Source organism: Saccoglossus kowalevskii, chromosome 11 (assembly GCF_978046115.1).
Source record: "Saccoglossus kowalevskii chromosome 11, keSacKowa6.1, whole genome shotgun sequence".
Classification (NCBI taxonomy): Eukaryota; Metazoa; Hemichordata; class Enteropneusta; family Harrimaniidae; genus Saccoglossus; species Saccoglossus kowalevskii.
Window position 1 is genome coordinate 28380028 of NC_140651.1, and position 12338 is coordinate 28392365.

Sequence of the window (12338 nt, forward strand, 5' to 3'; positions counted from 1 at the left end):
TGCTCTATAACCTAATTTTGATGAAGAGCCATTAAGTTCATACTGTGAAAAAAGATGTTCCAAAACTAACATTATTTTATTATTTATAACATTATTTAAAATAAAAATAGTTAGAAAGATTCTGGATCCATTGTTATTACAATTGAAAAAAACACAATAGGTTCATATTATTAATGGTTCTGACCTGGTGTTAATCATCGAACACGCAAGTGTTCCGCTAATTATTCGTGAATTGTCACAGACTTGACCATCGAACGCGAGAGATCAAAAAATTGTACCGTCATAAATGGGGTCTGTTCTGGTGTTAATCATCTGACGCTAAAGTGTATCGCTCATACAGGCCGGGAATATTTCACAGATTTAAAACCTTGTCTTCAGTATTTTTGAATAATTTCCTTACTTAATGTACAGAGTATGGCCACTTAAACAAACTAATTAATTGTAACCCATAGACTAGAAACCACTATTGTAAACAACGCAATCGTAGGGTCTGCGGGGAAACAGTCGAAAGCAAGATCTTTTAATTGTCATTATCTTCTTTTTGGTATGTCTTCGATCGCACGCAAAGTTTCGATACCAAGCAATTTTCGCCATGATGTTCTTTGCCAGTACGATTTGACCTGAAACAAAGTTCTTTGACCTAACAGGTCACGTCTTTCATTAACCAATCAAAATGCTGTGTCGTACTGACGAAATTTTCTGATTATTGAAGATCATTTTTTTCAACACAATGCAGAAGTTAATTACCGCGATGTTAAAATGCGATTTGTAGCACTGATTTCGACGGAAAAAAATGATTTTTCCCTAAAAACTGGCAATTCGCAATTTTCGAAAGGTAATCTGTGTGTGGAAGAAGTGTTTAACCTTCACGGTCGCCAACAGGTCACGTCGTTCACATCCCTATCATGATAGTCTCAATAACCAGGTTCCAGGAATGGCCTCCATGGGGTTTAATTTTAAGCATTTCAAATGCCTCTCAACGCTACAGTTATAATAAAAAACTAAACCATTGTAATTGTATTTCAAATACAGTTTTAAATCTACACAACTGTAAATTAAGGCCACATTGAGGCTCGCTTTAAATAGTTAAAGTCCTTTGTAATAACGAAACTAATGAGCACTTTCCATTGTATGAGAGTATGTTTTCCCTATATGATTTTTCAAAAAAATATCTGAACAGTTTAAAAACGTAACACATGCAAACAAACTCAGTTCTATGCTGTCAGTTACCAAAAGATGCAAACAATGTAATTGCTTTTGGTGGAAATGTGTGAAATATCGGCGACACCCCAACATCAAAGAAAATTAAGATATAAAATATTTGGAAACAGCGGATCTGAGTTCATTATTACATGCTCTCGCTATCTTACTACATTGCATTGCTCCGAAGAAAACATGGAATATGTTCAGTCAATACGCAATCAGAATAAACTGGTTTATAAAGTGTTAATCTACGTAAAACAGAAGACTCTTGCCAATAGTGTAATATCCTATAAATGTGAGCAGAGGTGACGAGGATTACGTAACGCCAAGGTTCGTGTTAAAAAAGGCGAAGATATATTTCGGTTGAAAGACCACACCCATGCACCAAACCAGCCCTGGGCGGAGGACCAAAGTGGTCGCCATTCAACCATACTTGATCAAATGGTAATGAAAACTAATGGTCATATGTAAGTCACCAAACATAGTATGGTTGTTAAAACTGAATGTGGCACGTACAGACGGATGTAACTCAAATTAATAGCCCCCGATTTTGGAAAAATGTGCATACCATTATTGCAGCCTCAGCTTCTTCCTCGCTGCACCGAGAGGACCTACTCAAACCAAGTGTCTTTATTCTATAAAGCAGTTGACGGGGACTGCAAAGCAATATCAAGAAGAAAATTATTTAATACTCTGGCACATCTTTGCGTCTGTGTAATCATGGAGCTAAAAAAAGCTCCACGGTGTAATGTTAAAGCGGAGGGGGTCGTCACCTGCGCATGCGCGGGAATTGAATTCACGTGACGATACACAAGCTAAAAACGCAAAGGCTTTAACAATATGGTAGTCAGTCACAAAATTTCAAAAACAAGAACACTGATATACAATGTGCACAGCCCATTCATAATGAAATATGCATATCTGTGTTATTCTGAACATATTTTCAGCATGTACAATGTAGTAAAGTACTTATGGCATATGTCAATCAAAATGAACTTACATTTCATATTTTATATCTAATTGTTCTGTCGTTTCTTTTAACTCTATCATGCATGCATACTTAAAAACCCGCATTGTTTTGATGACTAAAACAGCATATTTGCATTTATTTTAAATAATTTATGAATAATCAATAAATCACACAGTCCTTTCAATATTTATGTTGACATTGATGTTATACTTTAAATAATAATGTTGAATGTCGTAACAAGAATGAATTTTTGCTTTTCATTTTGCACATGGTCCATTACGGCATTACAGTTTCCACAATGAACGAATGTAGATTAATTTTCTTCCCCAACTACGAGTGAATGGCGTAACTCATCCACGCAAATGTGGTTGGAACAACCTGTTTCGAAATTTGTAAAGTGGTTTAAATATATTTAAAATATTAAAATATCCGAGTCGAATCCCCAAATAACCTATGTGTTTCTTTAATATGGCTGACGACATACACGCACGCGTGCTGATACTGAAAACAATGTAACTCACTGTACATAACCAAAACCTGTATAATTACCTTAAATGAATATCTTGATGTAAATCCAGTAATTGCAAAATCATGAACTGCGAGTAACCCGCATGAAATAATGCCTCAATTGCCTCATATTCTGCATCCAAACATAGCAATGAAACAAAACATAGCATGAAATGTAAGTTTACATTAAAGAATCCTTAAACAAATATTTGTTCACTAAACGTGCTACAAATATAAGTTATATGATGTCTTGCAGCGCCTACTATCTATTACATTGACGCCAAATGACTAATGATGTAGCAACCGGGCAATACATGATAAATGAAAGCTAACCTCAACGGAAATTCATTGTAATAAATGTATTGAAACATTACCTACCATTGCTGAATTTTTGAAGAAAAATTGGTCTGTTCATTACGCAGGCTGAAAAAAATGGAAAACTTAAACACTTAGGGGTCGCCTAAAACTAAAGGGTGAATTGGAAAATAAATCCTGTGCTGCAAAAGCGTGGCAAACACCCTTGTGAAAGAAGGCCATTCTTGTAAATAAATAAATAAAAAGAAAGTATGCTGCAATGCTAGACAAGATATATTTTGAAATGTCAAAATACTAGTAATCTCCACGTAATATCATTACCCCTCCCCCGCACAGAGCTACTATATTGGTCCACCCCTTACTTAGTGTATTTGTATGCTAATATACTAAATACTAATAATGTGTATATAAACCTTTTGTAAAACGTTGGCCATTTTTATTTTACACCGTCTCAGTTTGAATTAAAATCAAAAACTTGTCAGATTTTAACAGAAAAAGGAAATTACAACAACGACGGTGCAATGACACGAGCATTTTCTATTCAATCACATTCTCTCAACAATCCGGTATTTTTGCAAAGTCAAGTGATAGAAAATGTTAATTTCAAACTTACCGATATCAGCAATACGTTGTAAAACTTGTTGGTATTATCCCGCAATTATAAATATACGTAAAATGAACGCACTACGACACGTACGGCTACACGAGAAAATCGTACGATACGATGTACTTCCGGGTCATAGTTATGCTAATCGATGTTATTTTTCAAGTAGCGGAGCGATTTTCATATAGCGGAGCGATTTTCAAGTAGCCGACCGATATTTTTCAAGTAGCGGAGCGATTTTCATATAGCGGAGCGATTTTCAAGTAGCGGACCGATATTTTTCAAGTAGCGGAGCGATTTTCATATAGCGGAGCGATTTTCAAGTAGCCGACCGATATTTTTCAAGTAGCGGAGCGATTTTCATATAGCGGAGCGATTTTCATGTAGCCGACCGATATTTTTCAAGTAGCGGAGCGATTTTCATATAGCGGAGCGATTTTCAAGTAGCCAACCAATATTTTTCAAGTAGCGGAGCGATTTTCATATAGCGGAGCGATTTTCATGTAGCCGACCGATATTTTTCAAATAGCGGAGCGATTTTCATATAGCGGAGCGATTTTCAAGTAGCCAACCAATATTTTTCAAGTAGCGGAGCGATTTTCATATAGCGGAGCGATTTTCATGTAGCCGACCGATATTTTTCAAGTAGCGGAGCGATTTTCATATAGCGGAGCGATTTTCATGTAGCCGACCGATATTTTTCAAGTAGCGGAGCGATTTTCATATAGCGGAGCGATTTTCAAGTAGCCGACCAATATTTTTCAAGTAGCGGAGCGATTTTCATATAGCGGAGCGATTTTCATGTAGCCGACCGATATTTTTCAAGTAGCGGAGCGATTTTCATATAGCGGAGCGATTTTCATGTAGCCGACCGATATTTTTCAAGTAGCGGAGCGATTTTCATATAGCGGAGCGATTTTCATGTAGCCGACCGATATTTTTCAAGTAGCGGACTAATTGTATATATGGGCCACCGTAAAAAAGAAATCCTGGGGGATTGTTGTGATCGAGTATATTCAGGTGTCTGTTAAGCAATGGGTACGGTATGTGTAAAAATATTATGTGGAGTCGATATCAAATATTGTAATAAACAAATTGAAAAAATGATTTTTTGCATGAATTCGGTAAATTTTTGATGAAAATTATATTAAATTATATTACGTAAAGCGCTTGTACAGGCGAGTGATTTGTCACATAATATTGTTCAGTTTGTTATATTAATTATACCGACTTTGGCCATACAACGATTGCTAACGATCTATGCTACTTTGATTGACATACATGTAATGTTTTTTTCTCCTCTCCTTAGAATTTTAAAGTATAATACCTTTTAATTGTATTTTATAACATTAACGATGATATGATGTAATTTAATAGTCACTACAAAATGTAGAATAGGTCATTCATTTTAACAGTCAGCTCACGATCACACATTTTATTTTCTCGATGTTGTTATATTGGAGAGGACCTACGCTGAAGTGAGTAGATGTATAAACGTGACCATAAAGAGATGTAGAGAGTGGGAGATTTTGAGAAGGATTTCCAGATTGTATTGTATCTCTAACATAAATTTGAGGTGGATGGACATAGTGTATAAATATAGTTCTACCAGTGTTTTAAACAATAGGTATTCTGTCCAGATGGCCTAGTCTCAGCTAGGGAGTGTCAATCTGACCCCCTGTCTTCTTATTTATTTCACCCGTATACTGTATAAATAGGCAACCATTCATGTGTGTATTCAATATACTGACTTCGTATCTACGTCGTAGTGAAGATGATCTTAATGCGGTTTCTGCTAGTTGCAATCGTACAGGTGAGTGTAACTTTATAGATATTTAACAATGTGCTCAAACGTACGTTACGTGGCGTTATTGCTGTACAGATGAAAGAGTTCTAACTTTGTCATGTAACATTGGATATGATCTTGTACAACCAAAGCACTAATGGCAAATAGTGCGAATTGTCCAAAAAATAAAGCACTTTACTTTATGTATAAACTTTCGAAATGTTACGGCGAAATAGTGTGCCGTCTTTAATTACATGGAGCAATATGCGCGTGCATGTTGCAAGATTGCGATGAGATCTTTATTGTCGCTATATTGAATACGTACGTAAAATATGACGTAATAGGTGGTATACCGCAAAATAAATATATATTATCAATTGAATGTTAAAATGAGTTCTCGATATTGCACTTTTGTAGAACCAGAATTGATTTGTTGGTCGCGTATTTGGCTAGTAAATTGCAGTGGGAATGAAGCATTTCTATTCATTTAGCATATGTTTTAATTGCTTTATGGGCATTTGTGACCTAAAACAACAATATTTATTTTCCTTATTGGTTGAATGCATGTTTTGATTGTTGAGAGGGACACGACATGAGTGAGTAAGTAATCACTGGTATGGTTACCTATATTGATAACTTTGCTTGTCAAATTAAAATACTGTTCTAAAATTGTTAATGGCTCTTCGGCTTCACCGTAATTGACCTGTGAATATCGGATTAATGGGCGAGCAGACCTTGGTTCACGCTATAGGAAGTGTAGTGGGTCGTACTACCTGTATAGGTTTCCATGAGCAATTTTTCTCTGACATTCATTTTACTCCCAAAGAGAGTTGTATAATTATACAATTTATTTTATCAGAATATTGCAAAACAAAACAATCTTGTCATGTTCGCGTGATTATTTTGCGACATTTTGTTTCATTAGTCAATGACTAGTATGACAAGGCTATACAAAGTAATGACAGAGAATTTGCGTTCGACTAGTAAAAAAACAGTGCATATTGTTAGATTGGCAGACTCATCGAGATTTGTATCCAGCTATAGGGAATACAAATATATCACACCTGGTATGATGTGAAGTTCCTGCACAAATGCACAGTATGCTTGTCGCAACAAGTAGTAAACACGTGGGACGTACGCCATAATTTGGTGTTGTAGGCGAACCTCATCAAACGTGGGCGTGACATCTTTTCTCGAGTCAATGCATTCAAGGACTCCATACTGGTATTAAAGTGAAGCTGTTGATAGTATTGTTCCTAATGGCGACCGGTAATCTTCCAGGGCCTTTTTTCAAATGTCACATGCTAAACAACCCCGCTTCCATCCATGTTGAGTATTCTGCATTTATTATTATTATAATCAGTATATTACTTATAAATCGCTGTAGACTAATAGCGACATTAAATAACAATACAGTACTATGATGCATTTCAATTGATACAATGCAATAACATTAATGTAAATTACACTTTTTCTGGCTTGGCATTGCGAACGAAATGCGTTTCCCATGTCTGTCACATTCTCCGATGAATGACAGGCAAACCTGGCCACAGTGGCAACAGAGGAATCTGGGGTACTGTGATCATGTAGTTCTAACTTCTTCAGCACTTCTCTTCAAGGGCAACCCTGTGGTCGTTCTCAAAGTAGGACATTTACTGGTGAATAGCGTGGCACCAAGCCAATTAATCAGCAGCAGGGGCTGATCACTAATGATTATCGTTGTGACATGATGACAGGTATTTCTTCAAAAACTGTGCCATTCTTGTGGCGCCAAGTGAAGAAAATCTGCAGTGGACGATATTTGGCAGGCGATGATCCTCTGGAGCCTTTCCCCGTTTAGCTGTGTTTTCAGCAGCATGGCCTTGATGCTGGTGACCCACGCTTGCCCAAACACTTGCAGTGGATACAACATTGGTGGAAACGTTCTCGAAGTCGTAGGTGGTGTCTGTATGCGAACTACAACTCTGAACCTTACAGGAGGGTAATCAGTACCACAGCTCTGTTGACACGGACTTTTGTGGTTTATTTGCATGTTTCTTGCTCCAGACACAACCATACAGTCTGTTGAAAGCATTATTTGCCTTTACCAGTCTGTTGTCCAGCTCTTCGTGTTTTGCATCGGACAGGGTGGTGTTTCCCAGGTAGGTAAGCTGCTAGACTGCCTTAAATTCTGTCTCACGAATCTGAATGTGGCATGGTTGATATGCTTCCGGGAAGGGGGGGGGGCTGAACTCCTGAATGAGTTGCTCTAGGGTTTTTGTGTGGGCCAGTAGTCGCGATACCTTCAACAGTCTGCTATCAGTGCGGTATTGTAAATATATATTCAGTTGAAAAAGTTGGGGAGGGATTTGCTGTGAGAATAAAAGCCTTGTTTCACCCCGTTGATAATCGGGAAGTGCTATGAGCAGTTCTGACCTGCCCATGTTGAGATTCGTGCATGGAGAGGAACTTTGGAGGGACAAACTAGATGTTTCATGATTTTCCTTTCCTGCTCACAGTGTCAAACGCCTTAGTCTGGTCTAGGAAGATGACGTATAATCCCTTGTTCTGTTCACGGCATTTTTCCTGGAGTTGCCTGAACACGAAGACCATGTCAGTGGTATCCCCATTGGCTGTGAGGCCACACGCGCTCAACATCTCTTGGCAAAATTGTCTTGCAATGGAGATGAAAGTTGCCCTCCTGTAGTAAGAGCAGTCTGATTAAATAGTCACTACATAAAACAGAATTGGTTGCATATTTGGGTTTTACTTTGTTTTACTTTACTTTTTACTTTATTGGGACCAGGGATGACAGAGTGGATATATTCGTTATTGTGTGTTACTACTTACTAATCAATCATAATATAGGCAGTGACATATTTATATTCTTTCTCAATATGTTAATGAACCTGGTCTGTTTTTTTGTTTTTTTTTTGAATGCATATTCGATTGCATACAATTTTCTCTACACTATTATGGCCTTCTTTTTAAGTAAGTATTATAAATGTGTTTTGTTTAAAAAGGGGTTTTATTGAAGTTCTATAGTACACGTTTTTACTCTTTGGGTGCCTTCTAGATGTTGTCGTTTTTTGTGTATAACATAGATTCGTTTTTGCCAATTTTGTTCAAAATATATGTTGATATGTGTTCTATGTATACTTCACAATGTGTGAAATTACAATTGTCTTCTTCCTGTGGTTACAAAAAACTTGGATCACAATAAAGTGTAAACCAAACTCAATACTTTTCAAGATATCGGTTGTAATTTGGCTAAAATAAAATATTTATTAGACATAGAAATAAGTGCGCAGAATAATGACGTAATGCTGACCATGAGAGCCATGTATTAGTATTGCTCTTCAAGATTTGCCAATTAAATCGTGCAGTAACCCAATGTTATTTGTATATACTTATTTAGTTAGCTTAGAAATGTTGATGTACTATTTGAGGATTTATACAATTCACTTATACAATTCAATATTATTATACTCTGAGAGTAATGCTGCACATGTACTTATAAATGAAATTACATGCATATTAATTTTGATGATTATATATAATGCTTTCTTCAAATTCTTTTTCAATAGGCACTCCTAGCTGGTCAATTGTCCAGAGCGTATAATGGTAAATATTTACTTATTTAATACCACAGGTTTTTTTAATTGTTGCAGCTAAATACAATGCTGAATGACATTTGAAAAGCAATAGTCTACTTTGTATTTCAGGGCCTGCATTTATTGGCATTGGTGAAGATAAAATGTTGTACAGTAAGAGTAATTCTAACCTACGGTGGGACGGCCCTGCACCACATTCTTGCTGTATGGTGAATATTGCAGTTATGCAGGATGGTACGTTGCTTGGAGTAGGTGAAGATAATCAACTCTATACCAAGACATCCTTTAATAATGGCAAATGGAAAGTCGTTGACGGCAGTTGTTGTATTCAGGATGTTGCTGTGATGTATGATGGTTCAATCCTTGCCGTATCAACCAAAAACAATAAACTGATGACCCGTCCTAATTTGTCAAGTGAATGGACAACCAACCCAGCATTCAACAACGTTATTCGCATTGACGCGTTTTCCGATGGCAGACTTCTAGGAGTCACTAAAGCTGGCGCATTAAAGATCCGCGGACTCGATGGTAAATGGGTATTCCAGAATGGTTATGACATGAAAGCAAGCGACATTTCAGTTCAACCTGATGGGACCGTACTGGGCATTTCAAAAGAAACATGTGAGGTTCATGTCCTTGACTTACAAGCTGGTATATGGAGAGAAGCATTACCGGAATCTAAATGTGTAATATCCATCGCTTCCCCTGGCAATATGAGTAAGTGTTAAATAAAGTATGACATAAACATTAGATTGCGGAAAATCGCTCTATAATACTATCAATTATACTCTCAAGATAGTTGTAATTATTCTATTTCTATTTATCTGCATAGTATTCCCTGTGCCTTTAGTTGAAACAACTGAAGAACCTACTGATGCGCCAACTAAGCACGGTAAATATGAAATTATTTAGGAAGACTGCAGATCACATAATATTGTCCACCACATGAAACCGATAGAGAATTTTGACATTAAGTAAAGACATATTCAACACGAACTTTTTAATGCACAATAAATATGTGGCGTGGTGTCAGTTATTATGTTTTGCTTTTGTATATTGTTTGTCAATTGTTGTCAGTCGTTTGATTTCTTAAAGTTGTTAAATTCCCTATACAACTTTTGTGTAATCTATCTATGGGTGGATATGTTGTGTCATAAAGTGATTGAATACCACAACATATATGACATGATTCATCAAGCCCTATTTATTTATTCGATCGTGTATATGCACCAACACGTGATTCTACTATTGGATACTACTCGATTATACAACATTGACAGATTGTTGAAAAAAAGTCATATTATATATTTATAAATGGAATCTTACTTGCTGACAAATACCGAGTTCGGCTAGGCCACCAATGCAACTAAATTTATTCTATCGAATGACATCATTTTAATTGTATGCAATATTAGTTTATAAATGTGTGATATATTTTCTACATTAATTCCAGCAATTTATGGTATTGGGACTGACAATAAAATGTACACTCGAGATGGTATTGAAGGAATATGGTCTGGTCCTGTACCGAATAGTTGTTGTGTGATAGCAATGACAGTTCTCAACAATGGTGAGTTTTTAGGTGTTGGTACAGACAATCAATTGTATATCAAGGCAAGACTGAATGACGCTTGGGAGGGACCAGTGGAAAATGGTGGTTTAGTACAGGATGTTACCCAAATGGCTGATGGTACAATTGTTGGTATTGATATGCGCCACAAAATATGCACACGACCAGGTGTTGAGGGTACATGGACAGGCCCGTTTGCTAATCATGGATACGTGAAATCCGTGTCAGTGCTACCAGATCAAAGTATATTAGCTGTTGGAAGGACTGGCAAACTGTTTACAAAGCGTACAGTGAATGACAGATGGATCATGAACCCGACTCAGGAAGGCACAGTGTCTGATATATCAGTTGACAAAGATGGTGTGGTTATTGGTATTGGAACGAAATGTGGTCTGTGGCTGAGATCTTCCTATACTGAATCATGGCAGGGAGAAATTGCTAACAGTAGATGTGTAATTTCTGTATCATTTGGAAAATAGCTAAGGTTTGTTACCATACTTCCTAATGGTCAGACTTATCTTTCTAATTAGTGGCTATGCTGAGATACCTTTTTTGGGTTGTCTTGTATTTATTTATTACTTACTGTTTATATTTTTTCTGTCCATGTGCCTTTTTACTATTTGCAACTGAATCTGGCCCACAATGTCCGCCACGTTGTGTTTGCCTATATTGAATTACACCTAAATAAATGAACAGTGATAACCATTGAACAAGCCATTGAACAACTCGTTAAACTCTATTAAGACATCGTTATCTTGTCAGGGTTCTGTATATTGTTAATGATATTCTTGAATCAGAACTCGCTTGCTCATATTGTCAGATCGATCACTGTTTCTAAAGTATTAACCGTTATTGGCAGTTCATTTTATCAAAATATTGTCTCACTTTTTTACAGAGTACATATCATTATGGTGCAGATGGATGTTCTATATAAGCTACTCGATATCTTTGGTACACATTGTATTGCTGATAAGTGATGCGCGTGAGCGTGCTATCAGTTTATCTGATTCGATGTTTTCAAAGATGGAGTTAAATAATTAAATGCTAAAATATATTTGACTCGTATGTGCATTTGGGTATTTATGTATATGGTTCATCGGATATGGAATGTGGCTCAACATTACCATGTTCATTTTAAAAAGTGTAGTCATTTTATTTTCATTCATTATTCTAAACAAATTTGACAAAATAGGGCCATGAATTTAATATCCAGATGTAAGCGCATATTCGAGATTACATACTGCTACTGTTCCATTTTTTGAACATAGATTGTAATTTAATTATTCTCGTGTAATAGGATGTTTAACTTTGGAGTGAATTCATATAGTGACCTTCACACAGTTGGTATTGTACCCGAATAAGCAGACAAGTTAACATAGAGATGTGGTCTCACATCTCACATGTGGATTTATAACATTAACATATTTTAGCTGGTATTTGAAACTATATAAACAACCTAGTCAATATTAATCCTTCACGAGCGAAATATAGAAAAATAGTGTACCAACCTTATTTAAGAGCTGTTATATTAAAACCAGTCGGTTGAGCTCGTCCATGGTCGTTATTACCCGATGCATTGCATGGTACTGAGTTTTTACCCAGTCGGTTGAGCTCGGCCATCGTCTTTATTCTCTGTTGCAATGCATGGTACTGAGTATTTACCCAGTCGGTTGAGCTCGTCTATCGTCTTTATTCTCTGCTGCATTGTATGGTACTGAGTATTTACTCAGTCGGTTGAGCTCGTCCATGGTCCTTACTACTCGATGTATTTCACTGTAACACTGAGTAAC

The 12338-nt window shown here is 36.6% G+C and overlaps 1 protein-coding gene across 1 annotated transcript; it reads left to right on the forward strand.

The window, feature by feature from the left end:
* Window positions 1–10606: 10606 nt before the first annotated feature.
* LOC146736607 (uncharacterized) lies at window positions 10607–11607 on the forward strand. Its single transcript, XM_085505515.1, has 2 exons — window positions 10607–11032; window positions 11444–11607. The coding sequence occupies exon 1, from the start codon at window positions 10659–10661 to the stop codon at window positions 11025–11027; it is 369 nt and encodes a 122-aa protein (XP_085361641.1). The 5' UTR covers window positions 10607–10658; the 3' UTR covers window positions 11028–11032; window positions 11444–11607.
* The last annotated feature ends 731 nt before the right edge of the window (window positions 11608–12338 follow it).

What these genes read in the sequence shown, in the direction of transcription:
- LOC146736607 (XM_085505515.1), top strand. Translation starts at nt 10,659, where the DNA reads ATGGCTGATGGTACAATTGTTGGTATTGATATGCGCCACAAAATATGC.